This window comes from Lissotriton helveticus, chromosome 9, assembly GCF_964261635.1.
Source record: "Lissotriton helveticus chromosome 9, aLisHel1.1, whole genome shotgun sequence".
Lineage (NCBI taxonomy): Eukaryota > Metazoa > Chordata > Amphibia > Caudata > Salamandridae > Lissotriton > Lissotriton helveticus.
Window position 1 is genome coordinate 123,805,512 of NC_136070.1, and position 20,785 is coordinate 123,826,296.

At 44.7% G+C, this 20,785-nt stretch overlaps 1 protein-coding gene across 6 annotated transcripts in view; it reads right to left on the bottom strand.

Annotated features, from left to right (window-relative positions):
• SMOC1 (SPARC related modular calcium binding 1) overlaps nucleotides 1–20,785 on the bottom strand; it is a 651,789-nt gene that overhangs the window by 190,813 nt on the left and 440,191 nt on the right. For all 6 annotated transcript variants that reach the window (XM_078659597.1, XM_078659602.1, XM_078659600.1 and 3 more), the window contains one exon: nucleotides 16,809–17,001. In XM_078659597.1, coding sequence (XP_078515723.1) covers nucleotides 16,809–17,001 — 193 coding nt within the window. The remainder of the gene's footprint in view (nucleotides 1–16,808; nucleotides 17,002–20,785) is intronic.

Here is a 20,785-nt window from a genome sequence, read left to right on the forward strand (position 1 = left end):
CGCACCTGGCTCTCGCTTGTGGGGCCCGCCACTGTTCGGAGGGGGCCCCCCCCCCATTGAGCGCCGGCCCGTTCTGTGCCGGTGAGGCCATTGTTGGGCACCTCCGTAGGTCTGTAAAGTCCTACATTTGGGAACTGTTTGGGGGCCCACGGTGGAGTGCGGGGCGGCGAACCTCACAAGATGGCTACCAACAGTGTGGGGGGTGATCCGCTCTGCACCGACGAACCTTGCTGGCCGGATTGCGCGGAGGCCTGGGCGTGTGCTCGAGCGCCCACGCTCGGAGATGTCCTGGACGCCTTGATGTCCCTGTACGCTGTCTTGGCCCCCGGTGCTTCTACCGACCCCATGCGGCCCGCCGCCATTTTGGGTCGTCGCTCTTTCATGCACCCCTATCGTCCTGATGCCTCCATTGCTTTGCCCCCTTCGGCTGCGCCAGGAGTTGCTGTCGCTGTTCTTCGGCCGCTTGATGGGCCGGTGGCTTTTGAAACTCCGCTTTCTCACCGCCCGGACTTCGAGGACTTGCACACGACGCGGAGATCTGCTCCTTCCCAGACAATTGGGAACTATGGTGGGCCGCTGTTTGCTCCCGCTTCGATGGATTCGAGCTTTTGTCCTGGTGGGGTACCTTTGCATTGTCGAACTGCGAAACTGTACTCCGGCTTGCCTTTGCTTGCCCTGTCGTTGCTGCTAAAATTGACTTGCTTCATTGACTTTTTGTATTCCATTAGTGTGGTGGCTCTCCCTACTCTACATCACTGCCGTAACCCTGGTCAACATTACGATTATTCTGTGCTGGGTGGTCAGCTCCATGTTATCCTTTATTGGGTTGGGTTCGTGATTAGGAAGGGCTGGGGGTAAGTTGCAAGACACTGATAGACTGCTGGTTTACCTGTCCGTTGCACTGATGCTTGTACTCTCGACATTGTGAAACGTTAAAATTTCCCCCCCTCTCCCCCCCTGCGGGTTTTTGCTGTATGTGAAGGTGTAGCATTGAATTGATATTTATTCATTTGCTGGTCGGGGGAGGGTCGTAGCCGAGTGTGTTTGTTCATATCCTCTGGCTCCTCCCTCACATCTTATTTTTGTTCATATTCCCTTTCCTCCTTCTTTTCGTCTCCTTATTCTACTTTCTTTCTTACTATATTTCGGGTTTCGGATTAGGGCGACAGGCACGCTGTTTGGAGGGTAGGCCGTAGCCTTCTGCAGGGGTGCGGGGTGGGACGGGTGGACGGGGTCTTTCAGATGTTTCTTTTTTGGTTCTATGGCCCTCTTCTATCCCTTTATAGCGGTGCCGCTTCTGTCCTCGCTTCTCTGGCATGAGTGGGTTGGGGTCTGTCGCTATGCCACTTTTATCTGTTTCGATGCTCCGCCGCGACTGCCATACCCTTCTTCTCGCCAGCTCTCTACTTTCTTCTGTATCATTAGCCGCGGGATGCCTGGCCCGGGGTGGCGCCCATCTTGCACGATTGTGTTTCTCCTTTTATATTTCTTTTATTTCTTTTTCTTTTTTCCTTTTTTTCGTATATTTTAGATCAGACGGGGGGTCGGGTGGTGTTCCTTTTGGGTAGGATTTAGCACTCTGTGCTTATGTTGTTTGCACTGTTTATTGGATTTTGTGTGTACGGCGCTGATATCAATACACGGCCATTGAATGCTCGCATATCCTGTTTCACTTCCCGATTATACTTCTTAGAGGGCCCGTATCCTCCTACATGGCTTGTTTCACGTAAAACTCGCTTTATTGTATGACACTGGATCCTTTCTTCCTGCTGTAAGAATGTGCCCTCTCACGTCCTGCTATATAGTGGCTAAGTTTGCAAATAAATCCTGCGGTGATATATTGACTGGGTGGGCACTGACTGGCGCGGAATGAAGTATAGTGTTTATGTATCCTGCCTACAATGTTCAACGCACAAATCCTAACTATTGCTGCTCTTTTAGTTGATACTATGTCGTATGGCTCGCCCTTTCGTTTGTCTGGTCTGAATGTATGACACCTCTTTAAACTTATAAAATGAAACCTACGTTATTCTTCTTATGTCTGCTGCTAATACACCGTAGCGCTCTTATTTTTAGCTTTTCCGCATAGTTAGACGACCTGGAATGTTGTTGATTGTCATAGCGGCCGGCCCGCAGTGGTTGTAGGCAGACGCTGTGTAATATGTATAAGGTAAATAAAGGTTTTCACAAAAAAAAAAAAAAAAATATCCTGCAGACGCTGTTAATTGGTCATCCTGTAGTGGAGCTTTAAGAACTGTGCTTGAGGAAGAACATATGCTCCGGAGTATATGGCAGTGCCGTACCCCATTTTTCAGCGCAGGACCAGTTCGACAAGCATTTTCCCACTGCAAGTAGTCTGGGTCCTCCTTGGTGCCCCTCTTACCATCATAACATCAATTGTTGCATGATTGTGGTTGCTCGACCCTACCTACTGTCATCTTAAGGGGTGTGGACTAATGGTTACCTTTACTTACGGGCCTATCGAATCTTCCTGGGCCATCTATTAATTATATTGCTTATAGGCTTGTGTGCTTGTCTATTGCCCATTGGACTGTTTGACTTGCATAAAGGGTGGTTTTATTGTGGTTTCTTCCTAAGTTGAACAATGGGGAAACATACTTGTGTTACTACACAGACCTGGGCCCAAGTTAACCCTTCCTCCCCGCCCCTCCCAACTTCTATTTACAGAATGCTACAAAGGGCTATAGGCGCTGTCACAACAGAAATAGAACATACTGAAAGGCATCTGTCAATAACTCCAGATCTTTCCCTTCCGCTAATAGTTTCGCCTACTCTTAATATTACCTCCGCAGCCCCCTCATCTCTTGGAAATGTTCTCCCGTCCCCACCGCAACCTGCAAATGCACCGACAATTGTAACCCGAAAGGGGGATGCTTATGTAGCTATTCGCAAGAATGGGGAACGTAAGCAAGCAAGTGGGGGGGGGGCTAAAAGCAAGAAAGCGAAAGGAGGGCCCGAGGCAAATCTAGAACATACGTCCAAGCCAAATCCGATAACAGAATCCACTGTAAACACCGGTATAGACTCAAATTATCCATCCTGGGCTTAGACCCTACTGGCAGCCCTGCTGACCCAATTCAGAGTTTTTGTAAAGGAAGAAGTTGCCTCTTTAGCTGAACAAATAGATAACCTGACAACCATGGGGGATCCAAGGCAAACACACTCCCTTGCTAATACAATACAAACTGTACTGGTAGGGGGTGATTCCAGTTGCCAGATAGATCTTGCCAGTCAGGCTCTCCTAGACAATCAAGTGACACCCATGACTCAAAACCTCATTATCCACACGATCACTAGCCAAGACACCAGTAGCACCCTCCAGTGCTTTGGCGTACAACGGGTGCAAGATCGGACAGTTAATTTAACTATGAGGAAACCTCATTGTGAGGCTGGGAATGATGCTACAACCCATACCATGCGGAGTATCCATCAAAGTATTAATAGTGTATCAGGGCCTAGCACAAGTAGAAAAGAGTCGGGGAGGGAAGAGTGCTCAGTGGGTATGTTAGAAGCAGTCACCCACCCAATTATAAACCTTCCACCAGCCTCAACCCCTATGTGATCATCTTGGCAGGGATACCAGTACTTCATAATACCCAGAGGGAGTCACAACTAGACTTGAGGAACAAAAGTAGGTTTTGGCTAGCAAGGCATGGGCAGTTTCCCTATGAAAGGGCTGGGGAAATTCTAATTGTCCGGACTGTTGCATGGGTGAGATTCAGCAAAAAAACAATCCAAGGGGATTGTGTGGTCATTCATTTTGAAAATCCCCAGACTGTACGCAGGCTACTAACCCAGAAACTTAGCCTCCTAGAGCCTCACACAGAGGTGAGAGCCCTCCCGCTTGACCATTTCTATTTCCACTGCCACAACTCCGGTAGGGGAGATGCAATCTCAGATTATGACTCGCAGTCTATAGAACATCAGAACGCTGGCTACAGGTACCCTCTCACCTGACCTCTATTCTATAATCTGCCTATAACCAACAGATATGGGGCTCTGGAAGAAGTGGACTGACAACTAGGGAAAGTGGGGCTGGGCCAAGGCAAGAACATTCCGATGCCCCATAGAGGATGAGTGGAGCCTGGACATTGGGACCCAAGCCAGCCCTCCTACCCAGGGGTAGGGCCAGAAACGAAGGCTTGAGCCGTAGCCACCTTGCAGGCAATCAAGGGGCCTGAGGGTCCAAGAGATCTCCCTGGACCCATACTTTTCAATCCTTCTGCTTCTCCCAATAGTATTACTCTTAGGGCAAACCCACCCATCGTAACATCTGATGACTCCATCTGGATTCAACCAGATGGTACTTCCAGCCCTGACGCACACCGCCCTGATGCGCCCAGAGAAATGCTATATACAGGTAGTAAGTTGAAGATCCTGTCCTGGAACATTGCTGGCCTCAATGTGTAATGCTTAGCTTTCCAACTAAGCTGAAGCTTGCTCTGCGCCCTCCTAAAGAATCCCACCGCGGACCCCACGGACCTCAAGAACTTCCGCCCCATATCGCTCCTCCCTTTTCCTGCCAAAGTCATCGAGAAGACCGTCAACAAACAACTCTCCGCCTTCCTCGAGACAAACGGATCCCTCGACCCCTCGCAGTCCGGTTTCCGAGCAAACCACAGCACCGTGACCGCCCTCATCGCAGCTACCGACGACATCAGGTCCCTGCTCGACAACAGGGAAACAGCTGCCCTCATCCTCCTGGACCTCTCGGCAGCCTTCGACACCGTATGCCACCGCACACTAATACAGCACCTCAGCAACACCGGAATCCAAGGGACGGCCCTGGAGTGGATCATCTCGTTCCTCTCCGGAAGAACCCAGAGAGTCTGCCTCCCCCCCTTCCGATCCGAGGCCACCGAAGTCCTCTGCGGCGTTCCTCAAGGATCCTCGTTCAGCCCCACCCTCTTCAATGCCTACATGAGCCCCCTCGCAGCCATCGCACGCCAACACAACCTAAACATCATCTCCTATGCTGACGACACCCAGCTGATCCTCTTCCTCACCAACGACCCCGCCACCGCCAGAGCCAGCCTCCAGGAAGGAATGAGAGACGTCACGGAATGGATAAAGCGCAGCCGTCTGAAACTGAACTCAGACAAGATGGAAGTCCTCATCCTGGGTCCATCCCCCTCTGCCTGGGACGACTCCTGGTGGCCCTCTGCACTTGGCATCACCCCCAAGCCCACGGACCATGCACGCAACCTGGGCTTCATCCTGGACTCCTCCCTCCTGATGACCAAGCAAGTCAACGCCTTCTCATCATCGTGTTTCAACACCCTGCGCATGCTCCGAAAGATCTTCCGGTGGATCCCCACCGAAACCAGGAAGACGGTCACCCAGGCCCTCGTCACCAGCCGGCTGGACTACGGGAACACCCTCTACGCTGGAACCACAGCCAAACTCCAGAAAAGACTCCAGCGCATACAGAACGCTTCTGCACGACTCATCCTGGACATCCCCCGTCACAGACACATCTCTTCCCATCTGAGAGACCTGCACTGGCTCCCCGTCAGCGAGAGGATCACGTTCAGACTCCTCACCCACAAGGCTCTCCACGACATGGGCCCCAAATACCTCAACAGCCGCCTCACATTCTACACACCCACCCGCCAGCTCCGATCCGCCAGCCTCGCCCTCGCCACCGTCCCACGAATTCGCTGAGCCACCGCTGGAAGAAGATCCTTCTCCTACTTGGCGGCCAAGACATGGAACTCCCTCCCCACCCACCTACGGCTGACCCAGGACCATCTCTCCTTCAGGAAACAACTCAAGACCTGGCTGTTCAAGCAATAGTGGCTCCCCCTCCTCCCAGCGCCTTGAGACCCTAGCGGGTGAGTAGCGCGCTCTACAAATATGTGTGATTGATTGATTGATATTAATGTCTATTCCCGACCTGTAAGTTTGAGTAAGGAATCGCCAACCCTTGATGTACTAAACTCCTTTATTCCTACCGTTCCCCCCGTCAAGAGTTTGATTGTTGGGGGTGATTTTAACTGTCAATTCTAGTACCTCCCTGGCATTCTCGATCCAATCTCTAACAAAGAGGACTCCCAATGGTAAATCCCTGACCCGCAAATTTAGCCGATCAAGGCCTGGTCCCCCTTGACACTCCAAATTAATGCCATTCTGCTAACACACTCCCTAAGAGCGTGTAATGACCGCACAATCTCAGATATGCAAGGGAAACTAACATTTAATAGAATCGGCCACGCTTCTCTCTTGGACTACATTCTAGTGGAGACTAGATCATGGCCTAGGGTTCTTGATTTTGCCGTTGTACTGCGGCACAATAGTAACCATAACGCCTTGGCACTGGTACTGAAGGTGCCAGACTCGGGTATTGCCCTGGCTAGTAGTCTCCCCTCCGAGAACAGGCCAACATTTACCAATAACAGAAGAGGAATACAGTGGGGGGTAATAAAGCAATCACCTGAGAAGTTGAGGGCACTCTATGCAGTTGTACTCCCAGTCCTGCAAGAACTTAGCGTTGTTCCTGCTGAATGGGACAACTTAGCCCCTATCAATCAAGTCAGCGACCTCCATGAAAGCTTGGCATCCAAACTGGGCGATATATTCTACCCGAAAATGCGCCCTACGAGAAGAAAATCGGCTACTCAGTTGTGATTTAATGATAACTGCCGAAAGGTGAAACGGGCCCTGGTGGCAGCCATCAAAGCAAAAACAAGGTATTAACAAAATATAAGCGGGCTCTATACAAAGAGGCTATTTGCCAAGCAAAGCAGTCCTGCGAATTGAATAAATGGGAGGACAAAAAACCGCCCTACTGAATAGAGATATGAAAGAATTCTGGGCCATAGTCAGAACAGGTAGTAGGGACGGTAATCCAGCAATTGAGCCGAATACACCAGCAGAAAATTGGGCAGACCATTTTCAGGCGCTATACACAATGAAGCTAGAATCTGGCCCCCACAATGACAGCCACACTGCCACCCAAAGGGTCTCGTGTGCAGACACCGACCAGGTTGCTGAGGTAACTACTTCCTCACCAAGGTACACTGATGGAATTGTTGTTGGGATCACCCTTCTTGAAGTATCAAATGCAATTAAGAACCTTCCCGCAGGCAAAGCACAGGGATTAGATAGGCTCCCAGGGGATCTTTTTCGAGAAGAACCAATAATATTGGGCCCCTATCTGTGGGTACTATTTAATGCTATAATGAATGGTATGCCGATCCCCGACACTTGGGCTGGGGCAGAAATTGTCCCAGTTTTTAAAAAGTGTTCTCCACTACTCCCTGCAAACTACAGACCGATCAGTTTGATCGATGTCACACAAAAACTGTTTGCACGGGTACTTCTAGACCGCATTCAGGGGTGGATGGAAGATAATGACATTTTAAGCCCATACCAAGCCGGATTCAGAAAGAACACATCCACCATTGAACAAATATACAGACTCCAACTTATATTTTGGAAAACAGTGACAATGGAGGCTGGTAGCCTCTACCTAATTTTTGTGGACTTGAAAACGGCTTTTGACCTGGTGCCCAGAGACAAACTATGGGAGGGGAATAAGAGATATGGGGATCCCTTCCTACCTCCAAAGCATGCTTATCAAGCTGCATGATGCCAACTACGCCCAAGTAAGATGTGGGAAAGGTGGATAACTAACCCCATGACTCCCAGAGGAGTGAGGCAGGGTTGTGTGCTTGCACCAACCCTGTTCTGTCTCTTTGTCAATGCACTGATTGCCCAAATCACTGAGGTTAAGGATAATGATGCCCCAAAGTTAGCAAACTCAAAGGTTCCAGCATTGATGTTTGCGGATGACACCTTCTTAATGTCCAAGTCACCGATGGGAATACAGAGGATACTGGACAGCTTTGTCATCTTCTGCAATAATAGGGGGCTGGAGATAAATAACTTGAAGACCAAGTTTATGGTCTTCAACCCAGCCAAGAAAACACGTCCTAATCCCCATTTAGATGACACTGTCCTGGAAAGGGTTTCTGTATTTGACCATTTGGGTGTCACCCTTACAGAAAATATGGAGTGGGGGCCACAAATTGCCAAAGCCAAGCTCAAGTTAGCACAGACTACCGGTGGGATTGCTAAATTATTGAGGGATTCCTCCTATAAACCTAATGAGCCTATTATTGAAATGTACAAGGCACATGCTAGGGGTGCCACAATGTATGGGGCTGAACTCTGGGGACATTGTTCTTGCAGTTACGTAAGCAAAGTTGAGAACAGCTTCTTGAGACAGATTTTGGGTCTCCCTTCCAGCACCCCGTTAACCCCCCTACGGCTAGATTTAGGTATAAGTCCGTTTGGAGATGAGATTCGCCTAAGACCCCTAACTGTCTGGTGTACATTGTAGGTGACCCCGGAACTGGCAGAATATCAGAAAGAAACAAAATAGTTACTGGGTCTCCCAGGGGTAGAAAAAATTGCCTGGTTTGCACTCTTAAGGGAAGAGTGCAGTAGGATAGGCAAACCAAACCTCTGGAGTAACCCTGAAGAAAAGTGTTCTGCAGTCTCACGTGCTGAACTGGTGAGAATTTATCGAACATATAAATTGGCAGCCATTCATAGAAATCGGGATCCAGGCCATCTGACAGCTGAATCCCTTACTGTAAAAGATGAGTATAAATTAGAACCCTTCCTGGATGATATTCAACCTTTCCCAGCAAGAAAACTATATCCCCAGTTTCGATTTAGTACCCTTTCACTGCGGGCCTTCCCTTGCAAATGGTCTGGAACTGCCCAACATGGGTGTCCAGCCTGTAACCATCAGGAGGAGTCAGAGCTGCACGTTTTATTTTTCTGTCTAGGCTATAAATCTGCAAAACAGTGTTGGCTTATACAGTTGTGCGGGAACGTAGGGTTTGTGCCCTGCCAGAAGGCACTTAGAATTCTGAAGTTTGATACCTCCAAGACCATTGTCTTTGCTGTCTCCAGATTTTTAAATTCAATGTGGCACTGGCGCTGGGCTCTTGTAAAAAAAAATAACTTCACCAGTTGTTAATGCATAGACTGTTTGTACTCCTTAAATAAAGAAGAGAGAAAAACTATTTCTAATCTTTTTATTGTTTTAGACTTTTATTCATGAAAATGATTATTTTTAACTTGGACACTATATGTGTATCTTTTGTATGTATACTTTTATCTGTATTGATTTTACCGGATCTATAGATTTCATGTTCTCTGCTGTGTACTGTTTGGTCCCTGCAATCAATCTGTTCCTTATTGGACCCAGGTTATGCTTTTCTCTTCTAGTCATTAATGCACTTGCACTTTTCTGAGCCTACTTGCCCTCCCTATAGGCCAGTGCAGCTAAATTTCCTTGGCACGTAAAGATGATGCACATTGACTTTTACATGATCGATGGATGTGCTTTTTAATTTTATATGGTCAGGATTTTGATTGTATTGCATACATACTTTTATGGTCTTAATGATCGAAATAAAGATTTTTGAACTGGAACTGGAGTCACTTCTAAAGACATCTTCATTTTATCAATAACACCCACCTTACATCCTAGGCTCAGGCACAATATGTCCATATTGTGCCTAGCCGGCAGAGAACAAATAGAGACAGGGCCTGCCACTGCAGATGAAGTTGCAAGTCTTTGGGCTCAAAAACAGTTAAGAAATAACTGCATGTGTCTACTAGTCCTGGCTAAATATGCTTCTTTCCTTCATTTGATAATGTGCACCTATTAATAGGCTTTTCAGGCACTTAACGCCATACAAGTGTTGCAATTATGAGATAAATTAGTTCCATGCTCTTCTATACTTTAGCCTTTTTACAGTATCAATGAACAGTTTAATTCTACGTAAGGTGTCCATGCCACAATTCATGTAATCTCCATAGGCTTACTGCAGAAAAGGAGCTAGAACCTGCCCATTTACCGTACACTAGACAGAAAGTGCTTGGATTGTGTGAAACATTTTTAGAATGTATAAATCATCCTAATTTGTGCCATAGGTCTGATTGGGAGTGAAGTAGTTATCAAAACATCTGACATTGCTCATTGTCTGTCTTGATGTGTATCACATCCTCCACATGTGATAATTTTTAAACTCTTGTTTCAGAGACCTGTAATTGAAAGACTCCAGGAGGTATTGATCCTAGATGTAGTCTTAACACTCCTGTCAATATGGCACTAGCACATTTATTTTGGATTTCTCGTGTAGTGGAGTGACTAAATTGCCTGACCAGAGTAGAGTAGAGAATTCCAGTGAGCTCCTGGAATGTAGGGTGCTCCTTTCGATCATCACATATGCTTGTGCAGGACATCCGTCTTGGATGAGTTGAAAGCTTAGCTATGCCAATAGATTTACTCCTAAAATGATGACACACTGAGCTTAGCGAATAGCAGTGGCCAGGTAGCTACAGAGTAATGTGCTGGATTCAAGATTCAAGATTCCCATTTGTTGCAGACATGAATTGTTCTTGATACCAGGAATTGAAATATGCATACATTACTTAGGGCTTGATTAAGAGTTGGGAAATAATGGAAAATCCTGCATTTGTAGCCAACAAATTCCCATGAAGCGAATGGGTAGTTTAGATTTCCAACAGAAAAACTAAGATGGATTTCCATTTATAAATGTCAGGGAACAGATGCCAATGCCATCTGTCCAACTGAACCAGATTTCAATCCATTTATAAGATGGTGCAGTAGATTTCTCTACTTAAATAACTAATGTTGATTTCAAGTATGCATAAAAGGGCACATTTGTCAGTGATTATTGGAAAGGTGGTCAGCTGGGCCTGTTTGCTCCAGGAAGTGCCTAAAACAGATCTTTCGCTCCTTCCTCAGAAAAGCAATCAGCAACATGAACCTCACACACACTGCGCCAGCCCACAAACTGACAATCACACAAAAAACGTGCAAATAGAGGCACTATTCGTGCACAGTTAAACCCAACAACCTCATCCACATTACACTCGCTATGAAACACTCTCCACCAAGAGCACATGCTATCAAACTCATTATCAACAATGCACATTCTGTGGTCATATGTATTCCTGACAAAGCTAAAACCATGGCAAAACGAAGGGGGATGATGGACCGAGTGTTGAACATTGCAAGCACTCACCCCCAGTCAACTGATCTGGGTTTAATCCATCATCATTCTTTAGCTTACTCCGCCACCCCAGTTCAGACATGGCTAAATGCAAATCAGTCTGACCCTGTGCCTCATGGGAACAGTCCAGCCGAACTGCCAAGCCAGGTCTTCCCTGGACCGGAAACAAGCATCCTGGGACGGTTTCAGGGTCACAGCCCTCATCAGCCAGGCTATCTTGAGTCCAGTGGCAAACCTGTGTTCAACCAATATGGAGTTAGGACTCGTAGACAAGCGGCTCTGCTGAGTTTCAACCCACAGAGAGTGCAGCTAAATTGTCGACTAACAAAGTTTTTCGACATAACAGCTAAGCGTCTGGAAAATTTACGTATGTTGCCCTTGGAATACTCAACAACAGAAGCTTTGCCAAACGGACAAACCCAGTAAATAGAACAACAGGACGAAGAGTCACTAACGGAGCCAACGTCCTAAAAATCTCTATCTATTTTCGTTACACTTAAAATAGTAAAAAGTGGTAAAAAAGGCTTTCCACGGTGAATTAAATTACAAACTCTCCGTAGAGGTTCCTCTTAACGAAATGTCGCAAGCTGACGATAGAAAACAAGAGTCAAGGCAATGACATTGAGGATTCTCCCTACACCGGCCATGACCCTTTTTGCAACAACATGCGCCCCACTGGTAAAAGGCCAAAAATGGCACTTTGGAGAAGTCAAATAACAGTGACATTCGCCCTCTTCCATCTCAACTTTGTCCTTTTTTTAATGAGTAATTGAAATTAAAGATGTGGACCATATAACAGTATTTTCAAGTATATATGATCAGATGTTTTAAAATAAGTTTTAATGTATGCAACGGTTTTAATTAATCATGCATAATAAAGAAATTCCAGTGGCAAAGTGAGCAAGGGACCCACGTCTGGGCATACCCTGCCAAATTAGGGCGAACAAAGCAAAACCAAAGGGATGATGGACAGAGTGCTGAACATCGCAAGCACTCACCCCCAGTCAACTGATCTGGGTTTAATCCATCATCATTTTTTAGCTCACTCCGCCACCCCAGTTCAAACATGGCTATATGCAAATCAGTCTGACCCTGTGCCTCATGGGAACAGTCCAGCCCGAACTGCCAAGACATGTCTTCCCTGGACCGGAAACAAGCATCCTGGGACCGGTTTCAGGCTCACAGCCCTCATCAGCCAGGCTATCTTGAATCCAGTGGCAAAGTGAGCAGGAGACCCACGTCTGGGCATAGCCTGCCAACTTAGGGCAAAACCATCAATGATCACAACCTAGATACATTATTTATCAAAGATCCATCTTTCTCACCCACATCCTATAAGTCCTCATTCCTGTAGCCTCCACTATCCAAAGCATAGACTGTACCCAAAAGGTATGAGACGGACTAGCCATCATCCACAAATACTCTTGGCACCGTACCCTCAAAGGTTCAACTTTTACCAATCGCCCACACCGCATCAGATATCAACACACTCCTCAACATCTACAACACAACACTGAAATAACCACATAGCTCTCAAAAACGTACTGAAAACTCAATCCCCCAAACCAAAATTCCCAGCACCATGGCGTACCAAGGAACTCTCCGATAACAAGCGCACCATCAGCTGACATAAAAACAAATGATGATGTATCCAGGTCTTCAATGACCTTGCCCAACTTAAGGCATCATGCAGTTTAGTAAACTGGAGGTATCAAGCAAAGCTCAGACTGGGGTGTTGTTTTGTGTCATGGAAAGTAGAAAGAATGCAGCTTGCTGGCAGTTCATTGGAAGATTGTGAAGTGTCATCAAGGATTTCATGACCTTCATTGTTTTTGCCAGATTGGCTATGTCCTCCAGAGACAAAGTTTTTAAATACAGCTGGGTGTCGTCAGCATACAGATGAAATGCTGAAAAATTGATTGTCTGAAAAGGGAGCCAAAGGGCTTTATGTATTGAACAATAGTCTTACATATGGCACACAATCGAGTGATATTTGTTCTGAAATTTAAATTTGTATTTTACAGTGGTAACCACCTCGCCGATTAGGCAAATGTTTCAGCTAGTATTTCTCATTGCTTTCTGGTTTCCCTGTATATATTCTAATAGCAGGGAAATGGGTTTTCTGCATATGATATTTTTGAATGCGTATTTGTATCCAGATTTACCGAGTGATAAATCCACCTATGGTAAAACTGGCTGCAAATCTAAACAATTGTAGGAGAAAAAAAAATTGTAATTGGACTGTGAGAAATTAATGCTGTAAGCCATGACATAATTTTAGCGTGTCTTACTAGTGGTAAAGGTCTTAGTTTATATCAAAACATACACAAGAACCATCTTTTACTACTAGAGGTATGGATAGTTTCAGTAGCACAAAGTCCAGAGTAAAGAAAGGAGAGGCTAAATGTGTATACTGTTTGAGCATTGAAAAGTAAAGAGAGACTATTGGGGCATTAATAGAAATTGTTATATATCAAAAGGGACAAGTGAGAACAAGTGTGCAGTCATTTTCTGTACCAATTTGACAACACTTTAGTGAGTTCAATACCCTATATTGTACATATACCACAAACCTGACTGCATTAGGTCCCCAAAGTTAATGAGCTCCTATGATAAGCATCCAAAGAAAGTGCATACCAAAAGTGCATAGGATAACCTTCACTTTCTGAACAACTGATGATGATAGTAAGCAAGAAGTATTTTAATTGAAGTATTCATTATGCAAGTAGCAGCCCCTCTTGCTGGTGGTAGGCAGGACTACTTGCAGTCGGTAGTCCTGCTGGCCACGTTTAGGAGGGATTTTTGGGGGGAGGGAAACCTCCATGCTGGCAGAAACCTCAGCGGGTACTGCTGTCTGATGCATCTTTACGCTTTACTAAATCCAGTCCTGCTTCTTGCTCCACCAGCTTCAAATTTTGATGGGGGGAGGGGGGATGGAAAACATAGAGTAGACCAGACTGGGACTCTGATTATAAGTTGTGTGGAATGGGGTGGAGTATTTACCTTAACTAGAAAATACCATCATTCCAGGTTGTAGTTTTTATCGGGTGTGGTTTTTAGAAGTGAAAATAAAGCATAAAATACAGAATCTGTATTTACCACTCCAAATTCCAAATGTTTTGTGTGATCTGCTGAAATCTATAGGTTTGATTAAGAATACTCCAGAAAACAACAATCCCTGTGAAAACACTTGATTATTCAGAGATCGCAATTATAGGTGGTGCAATGTTTATTTATTTATTTATAATACTTATAGAGTGCTCTATCACCTAACAGGCATCCTGGCGCTGAGTCAACACTGTATAATCAGACCAGTGTTCCGGGTGACGCAAAAGGGACCAGGTACGAACTAGGAAAGAGCCAATTTTTTAATCTCTTTCTGAAAGGGAGGAGATCCTCCATTTGACTCAGCTCCTGAGGGAGCCTGTTCCTCAGCGTAAACAGCACGTTCAATAAATTTCACATCTCCTATTACATATCTGCAGGTCAAACCTACCGTAATGTGACATAAATAGTGGGGAAGACGGATTTTAGTTAACTAAGCAACAAAATCTGCAAGTTATGTCCCATTTTCTGTTCAAAGTTCATGATGGATGAAATTGATTGCACCCGATAAATTTCGAATTCATGGATCTCAGATTTTCTCTTGTGTGATAATTTCCCTTTACCACTCTGAGGTACCCATAGTTGGGCCCTATAAAGGGAAAACTGGGAGGTGTGATAATTAGCATACACTTGTAATTCTGAAGGCTGTGCAAAACTCCTGTTTTCACTGGAATTATAACTTAGTCCTGAGCTTGTAATCAGTTCTAAATGGGCTAATTTTGTGCCATATTTGTGGGAAGCAGCAAAATGGCATGCTAAGACCTCCTGGCTTGTGGAATGGTGTCCTGGACTACTTGATCCCAGGCCAGGTATAGAAGGACTGCTGTTTGTAACGTTTGTCCTTCTGAGCACGACTACAGACTCGATTTGAATATAGGCTGTCTTCGCGGGTTGTGTTCTTTTGAAGTGAACAACACTTTTATGTATAATGCATTTTTCTATTCTAGGTTATTAATTGTGTGGTAATGAGCTTAAGTGATGTCTATTAATTTATGGTCACTTTTTGATAAGTTGAACAGGAGTGATATATGTTGTAAGTTGCTCACGTAACATGGATTTTATTAAGCTTTTACTAATTTGACCCGTATGCACTTTGCCACGTGAGCACTTTACCCATTGACTTCTCTTTTGTAAAATCATCATGAATTGTTTATTTTCTTGTTTTAACTATACACAGTGATGAGTTATGTTTTTTATTGTGTTTTAACTGATGTACTCTTTTATGGTGCTAGAAATAACCGAATAAAGAAATTTCGACTTTTGACTTTGACCCTTTTGTGCATCTTTCCGTCGCAGGGGGAAGGACTTGTTCTGCCGCTGCCTCCATCGTGGTCCCCATCTAGTTCGGACCTACGGGTCGTTTTCAGGCTCTCTGCCTTTGCATTTTATAACTCTGCCTAAAGCTTGTGCACATCGACGCTGCCCTCGCGTCTATTATGGAATTGACTCGACCTCACCACTAAGGTCACCCAAATATCGATTCCTGGTCCTTCTGATAATATTTTTCACCCATTTGGAGAGGCTTTATCAGGCTCTGTTTGGAACCCTCATAAAGAGACATGGATGGTCTTTTCTGCCCTTCTGACCCGTATTGGTAGCCAAGCTCCCTCCATGAAACGTGTTTGGACTCTCTACAGGCCCCTTAAAGTGTGATGCTCGGGATTTCGACTGGCTATTGAACACATGCACCCACTGGACTCTCTTTATATTTTCTGGTAGCCAATTACCTATTAATTCTGTGAATTTGCCCAGTGGTTCCGCCTTTGAGGGCCCCTAGAATACCAACCTCCAGCCCTTGATGCTACTAGGACCGCCTTCCAGCACCTTTTGTCAGACGTCCTTCATTGCGTCTGCTTTGTTTCCATTCCAAGTGCGCCCTGATGAAGGAAGCCTTTAATGGCACTTGTCCGAAACGCGCGTCGGCGCTTTTGTGTGTGATGATACGTATGTGAATGTTTGTGTATGAATCTGACTGTACAAAAGGTGTGTTTGAGTGTATGAGTGAATGGATCTTGAGCCCTCTTTTTGAATTACTTCTGCGAGTCCTAGTTTTTATATTGTATTTTTGTATATGATCCAAAAAAAGCCTTACAGATATTACTCTACTGCCTTAATGAGATTAATTTTCTATGAAAACAGTGTATATATAAAAAACCAAAAATAAAAAAGTTTTCTCTGAATAAATAAATTCTTTTTTTGTGGTTGTGTGGGCTATCTGAATGTGCGATTAGATCCTTTTCTGATATTTAGGGAACACCCCTTTTCATGTTTTTCTCTAGTAAGTTGCTCACGTAACATGGATTTTATTAAGCTTTTACTAATTTGACCCGTATGCACTTTGGCACGTGAGCACTTTACCCATTGACTTCTCTTTTGTAAAATCATCATGAATTGTTTCTTTTCTTGTTTTAACTATACACAGTGATGAGTTATGTTTTTTATTGTGTTTTAACTGATGTACTCTTTTATGGTGCTAGAAATAACCGAATAAAGAAATTTCGACTTTTGACTTTGACTCTTTTGTAGTGACGGCATGTGACGTTGAGGGAAACTTCTGTGAAAAAGGCATAACAGAAGAAGAAAGTTTGAGTTATCATACAAGAGCAACAAAATAATTCTTACCGAGTTGAGGTTCCAGGCACAGGGCGTCCTGTGTCTACATGGACACACCAACAATACCCCGTGGATTGGTGACATTGCACAGGTTTGTAGAGACCTCCTTGACCACATTCTGGGATGACGGTACCTTCCCTCGGTGTCTCCTTTGTCTCGTCCAAGGCTCTTTGCCTTTCCTGATCACAGGAGTAAATCTTTTCTGAAAAAAGATGATGACAAAGATGGAAGGAGATTCCTTTATGTTAAAATGGTGGTCTACGGATCCATTTATTTGTGCTGTTAACAATCACATATAGCCTGACACTATATATATTGAGGAAGTTCAGAGAGGAGTTCCCACTCTACCGCAGAGTTTATATTGGTTGACAGTACTAAAGCAAATCTAACTCAAAGTAATAGGCCAAATAGCCTGACACTGGGAAGTTCTTAAATTGTGAGAATGTCAGTTTTAGCTTAACATTTTAAGCTTAAAACAGAAGAAAATACACTGAAATTCAGTAGTTCCAGTACAAAGTTCCAATTATTTCAAGTAACTATAACTCGCACCCTCACCAAGCACCGCTTATGACCTCACATGTTCTGTGACATCATTGATAGCATTACTGATGACAAATGAACTGACATCATTGACAACAACTCAGATATAGTTACTTGAAATAGCTATAGCTGTTGAATTTCCTTGCTTTTTGAAGTTTAAAACATTATATTTAAACTGACATTTTCACCTAAACTAGAACGTCACTTTAGCCTTTGTTTTTTTCGTGTGTGTGTGTGTATGTGTGTGTGTGTGTATATATATGCACGCTCCTGTTTCAAAGAAAACGCTGCACTCATGGGGTCCACTCAGGTAACTTTATTTTAATCTGCGAGGACGCGTTTCGGTGATGGGCCTTCTTCCTGCTTGTTTTGTATTAAAAAACGGCACTGGCATATCCGTGCTTTTATTTTGCATCCTAGATCGTCATTGGTTGCCTTGTCTGATAGGAGGAAGGGGATTGGTTGACTTGGGGCCAATGGCTTCGCCCCATCAGTTCGTTATTCAGAACTTTTCCCTGTATGAAAGCACACTACGTAAAATCTGGCATTTCATATTGTTCCATACATAGGCATTTATCGAGGTGCGCCAACAAACAATAGGGTTTTCCTTCATCTCCCAATTGTGTAAAGTCAATGTCGCACTGGTTACCTCAGTCAAACCCCTCGTCCCACCGCTGGAAGCAATGGCACATAACACAGGGATCGGTCAGATGGCCTGTTTTCTAACACACTGTATGGCTGTCGACAACGTCGTTGCTAGCGCCAAAAATATCCGTGCGGTGGTGCAAGGCGCCTTGTACCTCGTACTTCGCTTCCTGGTCCACCAAATGGCGCAACTGCACTCCAGTGGTTGTATGTGTGTATGTATATGTGTGTGTGTGTGTGTGTGTATATATATTTATATATCAAAAGAACTATATAAGGGTGACCAGAAAGACATTTGATGACAGTGTTCACGCTTATCGCTCCCTACTCAATAAATGGTATCACAAAGGGATGCTCAGCAAGGAGGAGTTTGCCTTCCTGGAATGTAAGCATCCGACGGTACCGACTTTCTACCATTTGCCTAAGCTGCATAAGCATCCTACAAGTCCACCCGGACATCCGATTGTTTCGTCTGTGGGAAGCCTGACGGAGCACATGTCAAGGTTTGTGGACTACTTTCTATACGATTTTGTGAAAATGTTAAACTTTCTCTCAAAATTGATGAACTAAACTGGACTAATGACTTGGTAATGATGACACTCAACATCTCGAGCCTTTATACAAGTATTGATCATCTCCAAGGGGTAGAAGCAATAAAATGGTACCTGGAGAAAAGGCCCATCAACCTTACGGCACATAATGAAATGTTACTTGAGTTTATAACTTTTTGCTTAAGTAACAATATATTCTTGTTCCAGGATCAATTTTACAAACAGTTGTGTGGCACCGCGATGGGCACCTGCATCGCCCCCAGCTACACAAATCTTTTCGTTGGCTGGTGGGAGGAGCAGGTGGCCTGGACGGTAGAGAATGCCGTTTGGACAGAGCGAGTGATATCCTGGAACAGGTACATAGACGAGTTGTTTATCGTCTATCGAGGGACGAAAGAATGTGCCAATGCATATGTCGATGTACTAAATAAGAACAATCTTAATCTCAGATTTACTGGTGAAATTAGCACTGAGACAGTTAATTTTCTGGACCTTAGGGTGTTCGCAGCTGAAGTGAAGATCTGCACTGCATTACACAGAAAACCCACAGCTGGGAACTCTGTGCTGCTTGCCAGTAGTTGCCACCCAGGGAAAACCATATCTAGTATACCCTATGGAGAGCTACTTAGAATAAAAAGGAATTGTACACGACAGGAGGACTATGAGAGAGCGGCCAGGGAAAGTATAATGAGGTTTCAAGTGAGAGGATATAATAACGAAACAAATTACATGAAGGAAAGCTGAAAGTTGATAAGAAGTTGAGATCAGAACTAATTTCAAAAACCAGCACAGTGGTATCCAAAAAGCAAATGGCCGATAAGAATAGTATGAGACTGATTACAAACTATTCTAGTGATGCCCATGAAATCAGAAAGAAGTGTGTGAAGAATTGGCACATACTCAAATCTGATCCGATTATCGGAAATGATTTACCTAAATCTCCATTAATAACTTTTAGGAGAGCCAGGTCATTGGGTTCTAGTATTGTGCGTAGCCACTGTAGAAAAGAAGAAAAATCCTCGCCCTTTGGTAAATTGACAGGTTTCTATCCCTGCCTTAAATGTAAAGCTTGCAGGAATAGTAAAAAAGTAACCAGTTACCAAGTACCTGGGATGAAAGAGCCCAAGAAGATCACTAGTTTAATGAACTGTAACACAAGCCACACGGTGTACTGTCTGGTATGTCCGTGTGGCTTGCGTTACATTGGAAGCACAACTCATCAGTCCCTGCCGACGGCCACACCTGGGCGCCCTATGACCCAGGACGTCTCGCAGGGAGAGGGGGGGATAGGGGGAGGGGAGGGGAGGCTGGGGGGGGAAAAGTGGGGGAGGGGGGAGCATTTAAAAGAAATTTAAAAAATAGAACCAGAGTCAATCCAAGTCTTACTTTTTATTTTCTATCAATATTACTCTCATGGAATAGGGCAATCGAAACCAAGTCAGATCAAACACACTATCAATATGAGTTGAGGGCATTGGCAGATTATGGCTCGCTAAACATAGGACCATGGGGAAGTTAACTATACGAACTTGGAATGTTTCAGGACTCTTAGATAGTGATAAACGCCAACGGCTGGGAGAGATAATTTACCGAAACCCAGCAGATATCATCTGCCTCCAAGAGACACACCTGCCCTGGCTGAAAAGACACCTCCTCAAAATCAGAGGATATAATTTATTAGCATGTACCACACAAACCTCCAATATTAGGGGGGTAGCAGTGCTTGCTAAAACTTTTCTGGGACAGGCCACCCATAAAATAGTAGACACTCTTGGCAGATGGGTAATTATCAAACTGGGCATTGGTATCACTATCTGCTCTATTTACGGATCTAATCAGGATGATCCGACTATATTTGAGACACTTGAGCTCGAGCTAGCACCTATACAGGGCCCACTTATATTATGTGGCGATCTAAACATATCGTTAGGCCCTCGATTCAGTAGTCATACACACCCTCACTATATTGGCCGTAAGCCACGAGTTTTTAAAGCTCTTAGTAGACTTTGTGATAGCTTTGGGTTAAGCGATGTATGGGACCTAAAAAACTATCCGGACCCTGGCTACACTTATTATTCCTTCCCCCATAGCAAATATGTCAGGATTGACTATCTATTTGCTTCTAGTGATTTGGCTGACAATGCTACAATTTCAAAGGAATCTAAAATTATCTCGGACCATAATGCTCTAACTCTCACTATTAAACTTAAATCCATTAAGAGGGAACGCAGAATCTGGACATTTGATAGG